Below are 20162 nucleotides of genomic sequence, written 5' to 3' on the forward strand. Positions count from 1 at the left end.
CAGGCTCAGATTTTTGTGCTGGAGATGTTTCTATGAATTTAACCAGGGAGTCAACAAGTTTCCCAAACCTAACAAAGAATATTATAACAACAGGTATTATTATTATTGTTTTTAATAATCTGTTCAGAGTCTGTTAAAGTAAATAATAGCAAGTAATAGCATTTATCACTCCTGCTCTACACACTGGCTACATTAACAGTAAGCAGACTCTTCTGAAAACATTCACTGCAAGCTTATGCTATAAAGGGACTGAATTTCTCTGATCACACATCTTAGATAGCCTGAAGGGACTTTTGGTCAGTGTTCTCAGCATTCCTGAGATCCCATTTTTGGCATTTTTAAACTGACACAAACCACTTTAAAAATCTATATTGTCATTAGTTTCTTACAAAAGCTGTTCAGAAAAAGACTTCCATCTGCAGGCCTCTGCCCCACACTAGATAGTTCAGCTCCATTCCAAACATTATCTCGGGCTTTTTCCCTATGACATTAAACTCTGTAAAATATAACTCTACTCCTGACTAACACAGGCTACAAGAGTCTTTCCCTCTCCATCTCCCAGAGCTAAATCATAGACCAACTTCAACACCAGAGTTCTTCCTGCCTTTCACTGGAACCACTTGACACTTCATAATTACTAACTGACAGGGCTGCCTTACTGCAAACACTTGCCCTTTAAGCAGAGATCACCCTGCTGAAAAGAAAATGGTCATAATACACAGGAATATTACTGGACTGGCCTCACTGCAGGCGAGCAAACTGATTAGCTTAACTACGAGCAACACGAGAAACAGCAATGTGAATGTGGAAGTAATCAGATATTAAAATAAGCATCTCAGAAGCCTTGAATTAAGTTTTACAGAGAAATTAAGGGGCTCCTTTCTGTTTCAACTGGTTTCCTCTGACGTATTGTCCCTCTGTACCTTTAAATTATTCTTTCAAAATAACTAGGTACACATATTTTGAATAGAGAACAAACAAGTACTTGGATTCCCTATGCTTTCCTAGAATTGTCTTAAATAAACTTCATTTTATCATGATCAAATCTAGGACTTTCCAGACCTGCTAAACAACTCCAGATGTTCACACCACACCCCCATTCCCGCCCTGCTTAAGGATTACATTTAATGGTAGGGTGAGCATAGTTCGTGTGTAACACGCTTCAGCAGCCTACCTGCACCTAAGATAAAGTTTAAGACAGCAAAATTCGCCTGTTAACTTCCCTAACCATGAATTTAGGAAAAAAGTTTTGATTTAAAACTAAAGTGAAATCCTGATTCCAGTAAAATAACCAGCAAACAACCCATGAGTGAAATAATAAACTCTTTTCAAGGAACAAAGGAAAAAAAAAAATACAAATCAAATCTCCTTAAAAAGAACAGCATGATTTATTTGTTTACTGCATCATATGCAGGATTCTTACTAGAAGAGTATCTGATTCACACAAATCCCTAAACCTCAGTGGGAGAGAGACAAATATATTTCTTCAGTTACCATAGCTGGGACCCTAGTCAAAAAATATGTATAAAACCCTGTAGCTTCTCACTCTTCAGTTCTGTGGCATTCTGTCACAGACTTTACATTTAAAATAGCACTCAAGGCTTCTGTATGCCATTAGCACAATTACTGCACGTGTGTATACGTATGTACACAAACACAGGTACATATATGTCATCTGAAAAGCACATATACATATATAGTTATGCTTTTCTCACACTATAAATATATGTACATGTGTACGCATGCATGCAGACTTATATCTTTAATTCTGAAAAAGGCCCATTCATTTCCATAGATGCCACTGAGGAAAAGAAAAGCAAGATAAGGCTACTGTAATCATTTAACTGATTTGGATATGCACAACATTTATTTTTGTGTAGGACAGGCTACCACAGGAAAATAAATATAAATATTAATGTATAATATTGGGTATTAATTATTAACAACAGCCTTAATCTACATGCAGCTTATAAAATACTGTTACAACATTCTACTAGCACAAAGACTTACTCTGTACTAACACAGTTAACTGAAGCTCATGACATAATAGAAGATTTTTTACATTGCTGTTGTGTGTCTCAGCAGTCCCTTGGAGAAGAAATGAATCTGCACATGTACTGATGAATAAGAGTGGGAAGAATTTATATGAATATTTTTAGATTTTTCTGAACAGCAGAATGGCTTAGGGCGCACAGTATGAGACCCGACTTCATAGAATATGTGTACAGAATAAACACATTACTTCATAAGGTGGGCTGAGAGGGTAAGAATGTTACACTGAACACAGATGAGGGTAGAGCAAACATCTTACATATTCTAAAAGCCTGCTGGGTTTTTGTACAGCATATACTAGTGAGGATAGTTGTCTGCAACAGCAAGGCGTGTTTTCTTGTTTTGCTTCATAATCAAACATTATGCAACCCAATCCTGCAACTCTCTCACACAAGAAATCTTTACTTGCAAATATTCTTACTGTTTCCATTTTACATCTAGAGATTTTTAAGTGTTAACAAATTTAGCATTTGGGTTTTACTGAAGCTGATGACTAATAGAAAATAATCACAACAGAGAACAGGAATCTGAAAACCACTACTATCAGAATCTGGTTGTAAAGAGATGTGTTCTAATACAAAATGAGAAATTCCAGAGCCTCTGAAAAATCTTACGAAAGTAGCAATCTGTTACAGTGATCACTCCAATAAACCCATGGTTCCTATATAAAACTTTACTGTAACTGTACTATAAATACCCTCTCAGGCAGACTACAATTTTATTCCTTTGTTTACCCCTGTAATGAGTGAAAGAAAATGACTGAGAGCTGTATGGCTGCATTGGCTCAGGTGGCAGGATGACTGATCAGATTCTGTCACAGACTGTGTACACTACTCTCAACTCTGAACACACAATGCCAAGCAGAGACACTGGCCTCCAAATTAGTTACTGCCAGTATTCCCCCTTCCCCCAAATCATCACCCAAAATGGAAGACATTCTCCTATATACTTAAAAAGTGTCATACTAACTAGATGTGAATGATAGAGCAAAAACATGGAATTTCCTCTGAAACTCACTCTAACGTAAAAATTTTCACAGAAACAATTACCAGAGGAAATAGTTCTTTTTTCAAAAATAAGTACTTCCTCACAGTGCCAGCATGCAAATGGAATAAAACAGAAAAAATACTTCAAAATAAAAGCAGATAGCTTTCACTGTATTTCTAACAAGTAAAATGAACCTTTCTTAGCTTGTATAAGAAGCAGTATCATGCCTTACACACCCCTTTAGTACTTACGAGTAAAATGATTAGAAGCACATGGATGGACATTACTTCCACTGTCAGCACTTTCACTGCTAGAAATGTCATCATCTGATTCCCACACACATGAACAGGGTGAGGTTCCACCAACTTCTTCAAACTTCCTCTTTAAAATCCCACTCATTGCTGCAATGCTGTCAACATGCACCTGTAACAGGAACAGAGGCAATGAGGTGCTGAAACACCCGCCGACCGTGCAGGTCTCCCAGTCCACTTCTCATGAAAGAGTTCACATATCAATCAGATACTACTACCTGCAGCTAAATGGCTCCTTAACCAAGAGCTGTACAAAACTTTTCCAAGAAGGAATCAAAAACCCCCACAACTTATCATCAGTATATTTATCATCTCACTGACTTTAAGAGAGAAGGTAAATGCTACCTGTATTCTACCAGTGCAGAAAAAATTCTATAGCCAATCTCATACGTAAGTATATCTACGTTCAGTTATGCAGCAAATTTAGATCAAGCATAATACTCCAATGTAATTCTTCAAAAATGGACCATTATACAACACTTAGAAACTTACTTGGCACCAAGAAACATTACATGACAGAAAGTGTTCTGTAATAAATATAGTTCAGAAAAAAACTCATTCTCTCTTTTGATTTATTTTAAAGGTCTGATTTATGTAATTCTCAGTACTAACAAATGCCTGCAATTGCAGTTAGATTTGAGAGCTGTATGGACACTTTGCACTTTTCCAGGCCAGGCCCTGCGTACACAGTTTTGGTTCATTTTGTCATTTTAATTTACTCAGATGTTTCTTGCCTAGCATTTTTGAAATTCAGATATGAGTACTGGCACACAAGTAGACTATTTCCATTCACACAAGCATCAAAGGACTGGACCTATCCTTAAGAACTTGACTTCCTAATCATATTGCCCAACAAAGCCAGAGTCATGTTGAACATTCCTTATTGTTTCCCTTTCATATATAGCAGTTGATCTTCGTATCTCCATTTATGGAATGCCAAGCAGAAAAGGATGAAAATATTTTTAAAGCAATTTTTAGATAATTTTAATACATCTCATAGGTTGAAACAATTTTTCTCTATCTTTAATTAAAAAATAGTAAACTATCATCCTCATTACGGATTGCATCCTATTGAAGACTGAAAACTAATTCTAAGATCTTAACTTAAAAGTTACAGATAATATCTACTCTCTGACTATGCTAATCAGTGAAATGCTGCTGTAAATAGCTGGGGAAAAAAGGCTGCTGTTTGATGCTTTTAAGCTTATAGTATCAAAAATTCTCATCTGATGCCACTTGCCTTCAGCTTGTTAAGCTGCCACTTCAATTCATTTTACAACATAGTTATAAATGTTATTTCTTCCAGTAAGCTTCACTCTACCTTTATGGACGTGTATAACTTCGAGAAAAGATTTCGGTATAGATGTGGAATCCTGACATAATGCTAAGAACAGATGCTGCATAAGATAATCTTCAGCACCAAACTTGTTTGCATGCAGAGCACACTAAAAATTAAATAACAAATATATTAGGGTTTCAAACAGTCAGTCACACAGACAGCTTTAAATACATATGCTCACCATGATGTTCTCAGCTTGTTTTACTATTTATGAAAAAAATGTTTTCCTGAAAGGGATTTCTTCAGGCTAAATATATGGCTCAAACAAAACTTGCTTAGATCTCAACCTTTGCCCTTTTGTCCAAGAATGAATTACTATAAACTGCAAAGAAAGCACTGTATTTTTACTCTGAGGACATGGAAAGGAGAATTTAGCATCACTTTGCAAAAATCACTTTGCATCATAACCTTTGCAAAAATGTAAGAATACATTTTTATGAACCAACCTCTAATAAAAACACATTTACAAAAGAGAAAAAAGAAAGAGATAAAAGAACTAAACACACAGAATGAAACCCCACAATTATAAAGAACCACCCCCCAAGCACAGATTCAGAAACAACTCCTCTGAACTGTCCCCCATATCCTCACTATACCTCTTGCCAACCACCTTTTCCATTGTCTCCTGCAGTGCTTACAGCACTGAAATTGTGAAATCACCATTATTTCCATGGCAACAGCCTGCAATATCAAATCCACAGGATTATAGCTTGACTGTAGAAGAGGGTAAAGAAGCAGCTGGAGTGTGAGAAAGAAAATGCTTACACTCAAACATCTCAGTGAAGAGAGTGAAAAATGAGCTGACAAAGAGTTTATTGTACAAGTGAGACCTAAGTCAAGTCCATGTGTGCGCCCATTGAAATTGTGGCTACACGAGTCATGAAGTTCCAGGTCCAAAGAACATAAGTCATAACTGCACTGCAAGGCAAACCTAATACCTGTGATCATCATTACTGCGCAGCCAGTCAGAGAGCAAGAACTCATTTCATACCCTGAGATGACTTCCAGACAAAAGCCCTTTTGTCAGACACTGTCTCCCATTAGTGCATGCACACAGTGGCTGGATGACTAAATGGTGTCTTGCACATCAGTAAAGTCACTGCACATAGTGAGAGTCTCAACAGCCAGAACTGTTACCAGCAAGTAGCAGAAACAAATATTTTTTACACCAAAGGGTTTTAAATTTGCCTATTTTTAGCACAGCCTACATTTGCAACAAGTGCCACAACCTGGTAGCAGCAAAGCCATTTCATTAAGATAATTTGTATAATGAACCGTAACAAATGGGTGTCAGGATCCTTGGAAACGACATGGGTTAGCTCTACACACAGCTAGCTGATCAAGATAAGCCAGGGGGTACAGGGATACTGCAGAACCTGAGTATCACCACAACACAAAGAAGGCATAGCTATCCATTACATATATTGAGTGTGACTGTTGCCTGATGTTTGTTCTGCATCTCTTCCAGGAAGATTACTGAGAAGGTTGTTTGACAAAGTAGTTGTGACCAAATTTAGGTGTTGCCACTTTCCTGAGATCTGTTGATTCTCATCTCTCTGTTATCAAGTCTCCCCAGGAATATGTTACATAGGGGAAAGCAGACACTTCCATTACTCAAGAGCTTGGCTATCACAGAGATAGATTAGAGAGTATCTAAAGCTGTTTGTACACACTATGTACCAGCAGGAGATCCCTTTAGAATAACATCTGTATAAACAGATGCTGCTCCATAAGCCAATATTCTTCAGAAAGGGGCACATCTGCACAGGCATGCACAAGGCATGTTCCATTTGATAGCCTTGTTTACACAGGCATCAGTACCTGAGCAAGATCTGTATCTCCAGGAACTAGGCCATAATAAGCATGGGACACACAGCCCAGTGCTGTTTATATAAGCATTATTTTGCTCTTTGCTCACTGTGTGATATATCCCAGTGGAAGACATGGATATATGCCAGAGACCAACAGGACTAAGCAACCGTCAAACTTCTTACAGTGGTGAGGCCACAAAGTTAGTGATACCACTAAAGGCTCCCTAAGCGCACAATCAGGGAACCAGGACAGGGAACTCAACTGAATTGTTCTTTGTCCTGCACCATAACTACAATTGAATAGGTAAATTCAGATTTTGGGGAATCAAACTGAAGCAACTGCAGTCACAAAGAAATCCAAATCCAACCACATTTGAACAGAAGACCCTGGAGGTAGGTCTAATGGGACAAGGCACCAAAGACTTATACAAGTCAAATTTTCAATACATGAATGGAAAGCAAAACTATAAATAAACCCCATATCTGATAGGAGGACTCATAAGGGTAATGTAATCGTGCAGTGATACAATTTTGCTAACACAAGTCACTTAGGGTACGTGAGACTGCCATTATATAGGATGGGAATACTCTTAAATACACGGAAGTACTTCAGCAATACACATACTCTGAAAAGAAGTGAGCAAATGTACATATGCATAGAAGGCAGTACACAGAAGTCCATGTCTGACTATAGGAACCAAACAACAGCACATGACTAAGAAAAACAAATGCAGGATGGTCAATCAATATTCTTGGACTTCCACTAAGATACCAGTGAGGTTCAGCCTTCAGAGGCTGAAAAACAACCACCAGCTACAGGTAAAGAGATCTTCTATATCAAACTTATCCATGTGGTTAAAAAGGGCGAAAGTTGGCTTGAAAGGTTCAATTAGAAACAAACCTTTCCAGATGATTACTAAACAGCTGTCTAGGAGCTACAGTTGATTTGGAGCAGCATCCTTCTGATTCACACAAATGAGTAACAAGCAGACACTGGAATCTTTCCTCTTGATAGATATATCCTTCACAACAAAAAAATCTTTGCACAGTGACGTGATACATCATCCTCTGCCATCCTTCTCACCATGCTTGTGTGGCATTAGTCCACAGCAAGGCAAAACAGATTTGAAACAGAGGGAACAGTATTAAAGCAAGGAAAATAAGCTAACACATCGCTATGAGCTCCAGGTCAAACACCAATTGCCTAACACAGTTAAGGATTCTTCAAGAAAATGACAACTTGACACAGCAGAAGCACATGATGGATATGGGCTGTGAGAACACTCTCCATCCATTTTTTCCTCTTTCACTTCCTAGTTTTCCTCCACCCTGATGAAACTACTCCTACAATGAGAACATTTAGCCAGTTCTCTAGCTGCAGGTATGCTGACTGGCGAAGCAAGTCCTCAAAGCTCCATGGCAACAGGCTTTGCCTTCCTACAACGCCAGATAACTGGCAGGCACCTGCTATTTAAAAATTTCAGAGGCAATATGTTATTACTAGAAGATAAAAATCCCATGTAAATGTAGGAGATGTATTTCACACTCTCACAGTACTATGTGGAACCTACAAAGTAAAATAATGTAAAAGCCTGGCTGGTTTGACTTTCTCTGGTACCTAAAAAGGCTGGAAATTTTAGAGAATCTTGGTAACAATCTCACTGCAGCAGACCTTTAGATATCTTCTTTAGATAGCAGGTATCCCCAAATCCCAGTGAAAGGCCTAAAAAGAGTGATGTTATAATTACTGAGTGAATGGACAGGTGACAGTGTATTCATTACCTGTGCTCCCGGGAGAAAATTTTTCTTATGATACTGTGGTAACATACACTGCCAAACTTGTTCTACAAAACCTAACTTAAGTTGCCATATCCTCAGCATCTCACTGACACCCATGGACAGTTTATATATTGGGCATGACATTCTATGCTACAGATTATCCCTTTGGCCAGCCTGGGTCAGCTTCCCTGGCCATGCTTCCCCCAGCTCCTTGTGCAGTTCCTCACTGGCAGAGGATAAGACACTGAAAAATCCTTGACTTAGAGCAAGCACCACTTAGCAACAACAAAATCATCAGCGTGCTGTCAATATCATTTTCTTATTGAATCTGAAAAATACAGCACCGACCCAGCTACTACGAAGAAAACGAACTCTGTCCCAGGCAAAATCAGGACAAGTCACAAAGACAAGTCCAACAATATCATCCTAGCCAAAATTTTCAAAAAAATGTTTTGCAAAATTCAGTGCTATAGTATACAGCTCATACAACATCTGAGACACTGAACAAGTACTGAGCATACCTGTGAAGACATAAACATCACGCATGTACCATATGCAGTAAACATAAAAAATAGATATGAAATTAAAAAATAGAACCCTATTCAAATTATATATCCTCATGATTTAGAGAAAAGCCTCACTATAGAAATCAGTTATTGACTAAAGCTCCAGAAAAATCAAGAGGAAAAAAGCTCAAGAACACACTGGCATTTGGAGTGGAGGGGGGTGGGGGACAGCGTATAAGAAATCCAACTACGTACTTCTTTGGTTCATTTATGAAACTTTATTTTGTACTAATTTGATCTTGAGACCTGATCACATTTCATGATAAAATCTACCTGAATAAAAATTCTTATCTGAAAATAAAACCACAAATAAACATAAAAGGCGGGCATTAAATAAAAACTGTCCTATGTGTCACACTGCATCTTCCTTGTCTCAAATGCATCAACTGAAAGTACAGAAAAATTTAAAGTCTGTAGCAGCAATACAGATTCACTTTTGAACATAAACCACTTCTATGCAAATGACTGCAAACTGAACTGGAGGATGCAGAAAACAGATGTTGCACATAAAACATTACTGCAAAGTACTCATCACAAACAACTCCCACCCACTGGCCAGTCAGCATGTACTATAACATGCTAGGGAGAGTTGGCAAATAATTTCACAGTCACATCATGAATATTGATGCTCACAAGCTGAGATGTTTGGGTTATTTGTTGTGATTAATATTCTTTTTTAATTTAAGTCTTTTTCTTAGCTTGCAAACAAAGCTTCATTTTTTTAAAGACATTTTTCTTACCTGCTAAATAAACGTCAGCAGCAGAGATGTTTGTGAACTAATCAAGGTGCTTGCTTGGCTCCATATAATGCACTGGATTATTCTGCTCTTTGTGTAACTGACAGTTTTAAATTTGGGAGGGGAGGGGTAGTCAAACCCAAAAGCACCTAGAGTGACATCATCACTCACACAAAGACTATTACTTGCTTTTGAAAATGACTATTCACATAAAGAACTGCATTAATGCAGACAAAAAACCATTTGCATGAATGCTTGCAAATAGTGAACAACAGAGGTACACAAACATGAATCAAACAGCTGTTCGGAATTCAAATTAATGTTTGCAATACATGTTTTGCTGTATTTGGCAGCTCTAATCATAAGCACCAGTTTCCAGAGGTGGGCTCTGGTAGTTTCAGTACGACAATCTGTAACATTTTAAAACACATAGCAAGCTAATTCCACTTAAGAGACTACACTGTATAGGCACAGGGAATACCATTAGTATAATCTTACTAATATATTTTTGCTCACAGCAGCGGTCAACTTACACAAACGTAAAATAGGAAAATTCTTTCTCTGCTTGTTTGCTCCAGCCTAGCTAAATCCACAGCACCAAGGAAATCCTGCAGGATAAGACTGCGCAATTCAACCTGGGGAATCTGTTCTGGCATTGCAAGCCAAATCCTGCCGAGTCTGCTCTTTGCAGGGTTTCTATACCATCACTTTACAGTACTCCTGATTTCACACTTGAGTACTGATCCACTAATCTTCTAGACTGCCTACACATTGTTGTACACTCTAACACATGCCACCTAGCTCCACTGGCAATGAATTTAAAATGCAGAAACGATGCTGGCATATGCTCATCTCTCACATCTACAAGCAGTACAAATGCTGATAGATCTGGCTCCTTTAGTCTTCCAAAAGCATCTCACAAAGTCCTACATGAACCAAGCATGCAAATATCCCCCTCGCCATCACCCAACACAAGACTCCTGCACACAGCAGCAGTGAAATAGCCTTCTAATTCTTAGCTACATGAACTGATGTCAACAGTTTGATGAAATGCTTGTATAATTCAGCCAACAGAAGAAAATTCTATGCTAGTTTTCTTAAATTTTCTCTCAGCATGCTCTGCAGAGAACAAAGTAAGATGAGTAAGAGACAGTATTATTTCAACCAGGACCTCAGCATTTAGGCCTCCAGCAATGAAGGTGCAACCTGGTAGAAAGGGATTCAGAGGCATTCAACAAGAGGGCCTTCCTGTCAAAATGAGATTTGTCCACAAAAGCTGTTTAGTTTGAGCTTGTGTTTTATTTATAACAATTTTCTAAGCTTGCTACAGCAAGTCCTAGAGGAAAACAGGAGATTCGGGAGAACGACATTCTGAAGCTGGGTCACAAACTCAGGTTCATAATGCCTAAGGCTCCATGTAAGTCATCTAGGACACTTCTAGCAGCACCTGTCAAAGTGCTTTCCAAAGTCTTCAGGTAACACTACTGAAGACCTGGTATTGGGCACTTCTCTTACAGGTTTTGAGTTTTCATGATGAAATTTCATCAATTAAAATTCCTTCACCCAAAATCTCTGTGGAAGATTTTCTTTTACACTTTTTAAAGAAAAAAGAAATTACTATCTGTATCCCAGAAGAAACTCTGAAGAGTGTATGTAAGCTCCCAGAAAAGGCTTACTACTAGACTGTATTGCTGGACTGCTTGCAGCAAAGGTCTGGCCAGGAGAGGTCACAACTTTTTCTAAAATTGAAATGTGAAAACCAAAAACCACTGCTACTGACAGTAGGCAGTCCTACTGACTTCTACAGATACACAGACTTTTAGAGCAGAGTGAGCATGCAGGTGATGGGAAGAACTGGTCTGTCTTTTATCTGAAAGAGAGCATACTAATAACACATCTTTATTGTACCTCTTTGCAAAACGACATACAACATTTGGCTTGTTTAGCACCTTCCCAGCAACTGGAATTAGGTTCTGAGACAGGGAGCAGTGTATTTGGCACAGCAGCTTTGTATTATGTTGCTTCCAGCTGCAAGAACGGCAGCAGGGTCCAGCTCCGTAATGAAGACTGGAATGCTATCAACTTCCTGAGTGCTGGAAATAAGTGGCCTTTAATATAAATTTTGCCCAGATTAGCCCATGTAGTAATACTAATTGGCTCACTGCAATTATAATTCATACTATTTCAGTGCTGATTTTCCACACTGTTCTTTCAAGAACATCAATCTTGTGCCCTGCCTGCAGAGGAACTGCACAACATGGCAGGAAATCTTGTGTATCTCCTGCCAAAGTACAGCATGGCCATGACTGGTACATGCCAAAGGGGCCTTCCCACCTCTCCAGCCCCAATACAGGCCACTCATCTCCCTGTTACACGCTGCATTAACACACAGCCTGGCTGCTACTTCACCATTGCCATCAAAGCCACTAGAGAGAGAGTGTGAATTCAACAGCTCTCCTTTTCTGCCCTTTGTTCTCTGCATCTTGACACAGGGGCAGCCATTCTCTACTCTGAAACATGTAGTGTTTAACAGATTTTTGAAAAACCAACCGACCAAAACAAACAAACTCACAAAAACACTCAACATGCCCAAATTCAGAACATCTGAACTCCAAGAGTATTAATTTTCTCCGTTTCTTTTCTTTTCTTCCTTGCCTCTGTTTCATGAGTGCTTTTACTCAGAGTTTGAATTAAAATGCAGGAGACATGGAGCTCATCTTTGGACTTAGATGTTTATGATGTCTTATCTATAATACAGCTGCACAGAGTGTGCCTCTAACTTAACAAGGTGAAAATGGCCCCGAGTTCTAACTTCCAAGGCCTTTTAAGGTCCAAATTACTCAATTATGGAATGCCATCTAATTTATTTTTACTTACAATCCAAAAAATAAACATTCATGTTCTGCACTGTGGGTTTTTTGAACCAATAACAAACTACCCAGATTTGTAAAGAAGGAGAAAAGAAGAACAAACCCACACCCAAGATCCTCCATATTGTTACTATATCCCATAAACCTAATTTTTCTACATCTCTACATATTCCACCCAGTGACATAACTTTTAATTACACAGCAACAACCTCAGTGTTATCACACAATTTGGGAAGCCTTTCCCAAGGCCTCAGGTCAAATGCAGTGTGCTTCTGAAGATCATTGCCTGTCAACACTGAAAGGTTGAAATTCTCTGAACTCAGGGTTCCAACACAAGAGCAGCACTATGAACTTGTAACACAAAACCAGAGGAGCATATTTGCAAAACTCACTCTGAACTAGGTTTTCCTCTTTTTTTTCTTCTGAAAAGACAGGAACAAACTCTTCCAGTTTAACTGTTTAAGTACTGAAGGATGTGTGCACACATCCAAGTGGTTTCATACCTTGTTCTGGCCGTAACTTTTGACAATAATAGTACTAGTTCTATGTCACAAGATTTAAAAAAGGACTAACTTTAGGAGATTACAGTTTAGAAACAAGACAAGTGGGTATTTTGGAGGTTTTTTGGAGTATGGCAAACATGGTAAGATTGCTTTCACCTATGTGATCTAATATTTACTGTACAGCACAGAATTCTCTTCACACATGAACAAGCAATGCTGAAAATTGCTGGAAAAATCTAGCCTGGCAGAAACCTCAGCTCATCTGTTTGCAACTTGCTATAAAAAAAAGCCAAATCAAATCAAACAAACAAACAAAGCTGCAGTACTTCCTCCATGTTATCATCACTGTCGTTCACAACCTAGACACCACAGGCAATATGCAACAAACTTTCTCATTCTATTTTTACCAGATGAGAACTTCTGGTCCTATATCCAAAACCCAAAGGATTCATGTAAAATTGGCACAACTTGGCTAACACTATAAAATGTAAAGATGTACTTCTAGCAACGTATCACACCTTTACTTCCTCAAATAACGTTTAGCTTACCTATTATCTCCTTACAATCTTAAATCATATACACTGGAAAAAGAGGTTTAAAATTAAAGCAACTCAGGTTTTTTCACCTCCATTGAAAACAAATTATTCTCAAGAAGACTCACAGAAAAGTTTCTATAATCCATTTAATTATCTGCTTTCTAAATATGTTAATATTTTATTCTCATACAGAATAAAAGCTACCATATCTTTTCCTCTCACTCATTTTGCCGGGTTAAGAACTGTCTGGATGGACGGGCCCAGAGAGTGATGGTGAATGGTGCTGCACCCAGTTGGTGTCCAGTCACGAGTGATGTCTCTCAGGGATCAGTGTTGGGCCCAGTCCTGTTTAATAGCTTTAGATGGTCTTGATGAGGGGATTGAGTCTACCATTAGCAAATTTCTGAAGTTAGGTCAGAGTGTCAACCTGCTGGAGGGTAGGAAGGCCCTGCAGAGGAACCTGGGCAGGCTGGATCAATGGGCCAGACCAGTGGCATGACGTTCAACATGACCAAGTGCTGGGTCCTGCACTCAGGATACAACAACCCCACGCAGTGCCACAGACTGGGGGCAGAGCAGCTGGAAAGTGGCCCAGCATAGAAGGACCTGGGGGGGGGGTGCTGGTTGACAGCAGCTGAGTGACCTGGGGGTGTTTAGCTTGGAGAAGAGAAGGTTCAGGGGGATCTTATCACTGTCTGAAATTCCCTGGAAGGAGGGTGTAGCCACGTGAGGGTCGGTCTCTTCTCCCAGGCAACCAGCAACAGAACAGGTCACAGTTTTAACCTGTGCCATGGGAGGTTTAAGCTGGAATAAGGAAGAATTTCTTCACAGAAAAGGTGATCAGATATTGGAAAGAACTGCCCAGAGGGTGTTTAAGGAAAGACTGGACTTGACACTTAGTGCCATGGTCTGGTTAAAATGGTGATGTTTGGTCATAGGTTGGACTCAATGATCTCAGAGGTCTTTTCCAACCTAATTGATTCTGTGATTTCAAGTAATCAAAAGCAAGTATTCAGCTTTCACTTTAATAGACCTTTGGTATTTGTGTTGCCAGTTAAAAATGGATTTTAGTACTAATTTGCAGAGGATTAATTATTTGTATGTGTAACAATACCTTTTAATATTTTAATGCTATCTTTAAGACACTTCATAACAGAAAAAATTCCCTGTTCAATGATGAAAAATGAATCAGCATGCTGACTAACATATGCTACTGATGCCTTTTCCTGGTCTTAAAATCAAGAGTCAAACATGGTTAGAAGGGAAAAAGGGATTTTACCTTGGTATTTATTTTAAGGATCCTTAGGTGCACACGTCCAGGTCGAGTGCACCGAAATGCGCACCACAATGCACACCTCCAAAAGATCTGGTATAACATTATAGATCTTACTAATTAGCATATCTATCAAAAATTCCCCAATGAGAGGCTTGAGTGAGCCCCCCTCCCCAAGGAGCCTTCCCCTGGATGGTTCTATCTTGGTTTACAGAATGTGTTCTGGAGAGGACCTTGGGGTCTTGGGCACACGGATCCCTAACTGTAGGGTATGCCCAGCCCCTGCCCTGGAAGGATGTCTGCTGAGATAAGAGATTGCACAACCCCCAGCAGGACTCCCTGGGAAGGCAGCTAACCTTTTACTCATGGCGAGAAAAGACAGACCCAGAATCCTCTGGGAGACCCTATGCAGATCCCTTGTAACCCCACTGGCCTTTACCCTCTGGCACCCATCCCCTGTATCCCTATAAAGCTAGCCCCCTACCCCTGCTAGCAGAGACCTGCCCATCCCTGGCCTCCCCTTCGCCGGAGTACAGACCAATAAAGCTACCTTAATGTGGAACAGCTACAAGGCCTCTCGTCTCTCTCTGGTCTGGCTTGGCCTGGAGGCTGCCCTGCAGAGCTGAGCTGGAATCACGAGCTGACAATCACTAAAGAGCTGACAGCTTCTGCACGGGCCCTCCTAGCCAGCAGCTGAGGGAAGACACCGGGCCTCGGGAAGGCGATTCCTTTTGGGACCATCTCTCCGGACCGGTCACCTCTTCCTCGGTCAGAGCTACTGACCCCTCACCAGCTGTCATATCTAACTACGAAGCTACTAAAACGTTTAGTCTCCTAGCTGAACAAACAAGTCCAAGAATGTAGGCAAACAGCACTAAGAATACAGAAGTTGTAAAGAAAGATATAACGGGAATAAAAGAAAAGGCAAAAAATCTTCATGGCATCACTACCACAAATCATACATATATCAACAAAATAAAAGAATAAGAGGGGTCTATTTAGCCCACTAAGAAAGTGTTTGTCATTTGTTCTGTTTTCTAGGCACAAGCAGGAAGTCATCCAATGGGAAAGAAGGAGAAACAGAAAAAACTGCAGTGGTATTTTTCATTAATATTGAATACCAGCTAACAACAAAACAACATATGATATGTGGAAGGCATAAATAATAAAGAACTGGATTTAAAAAAAGTAATATGATAGAATATCCCAGGTTGGAAGGGACCCACAAGGATCACTAAGTCCAGCTGCTGCAAATAGTGGTAATGCATTCTTAACTGAAAATAATTAATTCTTTAAAATATAAAATTTCTTAGCAATGCTAAGTAAGTGAATGTTATTTCTTGCTTATAAAAAGATTTTTAATAATATAGGTTTTGACTTTTGTTTAAGGTAATTTAATATTTTAGTTAAGATGGTTTGTATGATATTTCAGTCACCTGCACATACAACTGACAAGGAAGAATTCACTAATACAATAAATAAAAAAAAAAAATTCTTTAATTTACAGATTGTTAACTTACAAAGGCAGTGCTTAACCACACCTTTTCTATCCTAGACTTCCCTGGGAATAAGCCTGTATCTTCAAATATTATACAACACATACCTGTATCACCACCATGAATTTTTTTAAACAACTTTCTACCTGCTTTCCAACTCTTCATCAGGTCTACCTCCCACTCACATGCTCCCTTCTTAGCAGGGTCTTCAACCAAGGCTAATGAGCTTATCTCATTTCCACGAAGCTGGTGAATGCTGGCAGCAGCTGACAGTGAATGCTGGACAGAAAATGCAAATCTGTAGTTCATGTAGAATACCTGAATCATTAGTGAACTTTAAAACTAGTGACAGCACAGTAGTTTTGAATAATATCTTTCATGCTGTCATTATTAAGCGGTAGATATTTTTAGCCACCAAAAGCCAAATCCATCTGCAGCAGCAGTGTTTCCAAGGAGACAGAATAATTTAAACACATGTGGAACTACATCTCTGTTTTCATCAACTCCTCTCTGTTACTGGAGTACTTCTGAGTCAGACTTCTCATTTGATGGGGGAAAGTGATTTGAATACATAGATTTGAGACTGTAATTTAACAGTTGAGCTTATGCTTTCAGATACATATCCATTACCTACAAATAACAAATGTTAGGATGCAACTCAACTTCAGTCAGTGCTATTTACCAGTGTTTACATTCCAGTGTAACAAAAAAAACAACCAAAAAAAAAGATACAGCTCATCAGTCTTTCAGAATAATTTTGTGAATCACTGACATTTAGTGTAAATTACTGATTTTTTTTTTTATTTGATGTTTTTTTAGCAAACATACCAGGCTCCATTTTCTGAAGAAACAGCGAGGAGGAAAGGACACCACTCCAGATGGTAATATTGGTAAATAAGTGGACAGCGGAAAAAGCTTCTTCCAGTCTTTTTAGCACTTGTAAGAGTTCTACTGACTTGTTCCAGTTTTTCTTTATGACACAAATTTTTAATAACTTTAGGTCTGCTCTAAGGGAATTCACTCAGTGAATACAAGAAAAATGGATTCATGCATTTACTGATTTTAATCTCTGAAATCTATTAAAACTAAATTCCACTATTTTAGCTTTACAAATATATTTTATTAATATATATACACTCAAATCAATGATAATCACAATTTATTTATATCAATTAATATTTTTGCTTCAAACCAGCAAAACAGAGTCCTGTAAAACAATTATTTCCTACATGTAAAATGTAGAGGTAAATCAGTAGAGAGCTTATTGAAAACCTTGCCCCAGTGAGGCCAATATCAAAATATCCTATTGTTTCAGTGGGCCAGGATTTCTGCCTGTAGTCCTATATTCTCATATAATGTGACTTGATAAACAAATCTGCTTTCTGTACCAAGCAATTTATTTGCTGCTTGCCATCTCCAGACTGTGTGAACTAACAGCTGCTGCTAACACAAACTCTGCAGAAGCAAGCTATTTCAACTATTTATTAAAACTCATATATAAATGCTGTAGGTACTACAAGATTTATCACATACACATAACTATATGCATCTTTTCTTTCCTTTATGACAAAGATAATTTTGTAACTGAATTATCAACCACATTCATTCCAAAGCTAAAAATAATGCAAAAAATCTACAAAATCCCTTTCAGTAGTTCTGAGGAGCCGTTCTTACTGTTTGTTCACCACTAAATAAGACAGTTCCAGAAGCAGTTCATTTTCCTATCCAAACTCAAAGCATTTTTAGATCTTCCAGCACTCTCTTCCTGCTGGTAGCATACACTGTATTTTCAACAGTGAGTATTTCCATCACACAAAATGACCTCTCTTCCTACATCTTACTGAGCAACTTCGGCATCAATGAGATGCAATGCGTATCCTGTCACATGAGAAAGCTGCCAGCATCAGGCATGCCTATGATTTCACTGTTTATGGATCTCACATCCGTTGAAACCTCCAACGCAGGAGAAATAATAATGTGAAAAGCTGCTTCAGAGTCATTTGTGAGGAACAAGCAAGATGCTTGCACATACATTTTTATATCCAAGAAATGTTGTGGCAAGGATCAAGAATAGCTATTCATAACAGGAATTTTTTCACCCTTACCTGTAAATCGGGTTTCTGTGTTTCAGCTCTGTCAGTGCAGAATGAAAGGTTTACTCCCCCTTTTTCCATCCATCAGACAGCAGCCATCCAATAACTGAAGTCATCCTGGCATCCTCTGGAACATGCTCTCTCCCTTATTTCCCACTCCCCACCCCCATCTGCATGCTAACAAAATGGGAAAACAGAAAGAAGAAAACAGAACAAAAAAGCACATCTAAAAACCAGCTTTAATAAGCTACTTAGTAGTCAGTGAGGACACTCTGTACAAAAAGGTAATGACAAAATTTAAAGACAAGAAAAAAAAGTCTATTAATAAACCTTCAGCTTCACTACTGAATAGGAATTCTCCCTTTCAGCTCCTTTTTGTAAGGAAAAAACAAGCAAACAGCTGTAGGAACACAGTTACTGCCTGTATACGTTCTTTTAGACTGACTCAGCTATCCAGATCTTCAGTGAAGAGTGCTGCTGTGTATTTAGGAAAGCTTGTGATTATCAAAATAACAGTGGTGCTTTTATACAAACGAGGATCTGACATCTCAATACAAATTAGAATAATTCAGAGATAGATGCCAGGAATTTCATACAAAGTACGTTTTCATTCTGTTTGAGGCAGTATTTATAAAATACTTTAAAAAGAATAATTAGTAGATACTTTTTCTTGAATGCTAGCTATTTAAAACTCTACCTGTAAACCTGGTGCATGCGCATTTATTTTACTGTATTTCTAGTATAGTAGCCAACGTTCAGTGCGCTGCATGAACTTTACACAAAACTTTCCACCTAAATAAGAATTCAAATGCAGAGAATGACTAGGTGAACCAATTTTCAATTCACATGCCTGAAATATACTCCTAGTCTCTTTGTAGCCTCTCAAATCTAGTTTGAAAAAAAATATTTCCAAGACCAGAGTGTTTTTATTTTCTACCTATCTATATAAATCAGGTATCAGCTCAGTTGAAGACAACAGCATCACATTTAGTTTATGACAGTTAAATTACATTTAAAATCAAAATCAAACATGAGTCTTCTAAGCTAAGGTATCATTTACTGCCATATCAAAGCATTTGTACTACAGGATTTCCCCTTTATAGAAAAACATTAAGCAGCAGAAGCTGACAAATACCTTTGTGTTTAAAAATTTTAATCTTCAGCTATAGCTTTTCAATAAAATTAACTGTGAATTCCTTTAAATAAGAGCATCTGTTCTCTTCAATGAATTATTGATCTTTAACCACAGCAAGACTATAGCAATTAGCATACCTTCACTACAAAGTAATAGCTGATATAGCTTCTGAAAAAATCAGCTGTCAGTCTTATCACAACGAACTGCCAGCAGATCCTGTGCATAACATTCAGATTCTGTCTTTACAAGTAAAGTAGGTGTCTTTTTAACCAAATTACCTCAGTTTAACATAAAACCTCTTCTTAGATGCCTAGAAAAATGGAAATCCCTTCCTGCAAGCATTAAAAAACTATTAGGTTTCAAATCCAAAAAATCAATACAATTTTTTTAGTGGGAAAGAACTGTAGGGAATCCTGAGAAAAACCTAAACAGACTTTTTTTCCTGATAAGCAATTGACTGGAAGACTTCAAAATTTTTTTTTTTTTGATCTGCAGAAAGAAATTCGGAGTTGAGCACCAACACTTCACCTTTCAACCAGCCTGAGTGCTGAGAAAAATGAACGGACATACAGAACTGTAGTGTCACACCTAGACTTAATAAACATTTTTTAAATACAGATGGCAAGGTGCAGCACTGTTCCATCCCCAAAACACCATTGGAACAGCTAGTCAGA

At 38.4% G+C, this 20162-nt stretch overlaps 1 protein-coding gene across 4 annotated transcripts in view; it reads right to left on the reverse strand.

Annotated features, from left to right (window-relative positions):
- CSRNP3 (cysteine and serine rich nuclear protein 3) overlaps window positions 1-18467 on the reverse strand; it is an 88997-nt gene extending 70530 nt beyond the window's left edge. For all 4 annotated transcript variants that reach the window (XR_001862406.1, XR_001862405.1, XR_001862404.1 and 1 more), the window contains exons 1-2: window positions 18366-18467; window positions 3291-3462 (exon numbers count right to left, since the gene is read on the reverse strand). Coding sequence is in view for 1 of the 4 variants with exons in the window: in XM_017735728.1 (XP_017591217.1) it covers window positions 3291-3462; window positions 18366-18434 (241 nt within the window). In the remaining 3 variants the exon portion in view is untranslated. The remainder of the gene's footprint in view (window positions 1-3290; window positions 3463-18365) is intronic.
- Window positions 18468-20162: the final 1695 nt, after the last annotated feature.

This window comes from Corvus brachyrhynchos, unplaced genomic scaffold (assembly GCF_000691975.1).
Source record: "Corvus brachyrhynchos isolate BGI_N302 unplaced genomic scaffold, ASM69197v1 scaffold255, whole genome shotgun sequence".
NCBI classification, from domain to species: Eukaryota; Metazoa; Chordata; class Aves; order Passeriformes; family Corvidae; genus Corvus; species Corvus brachyrhynchos.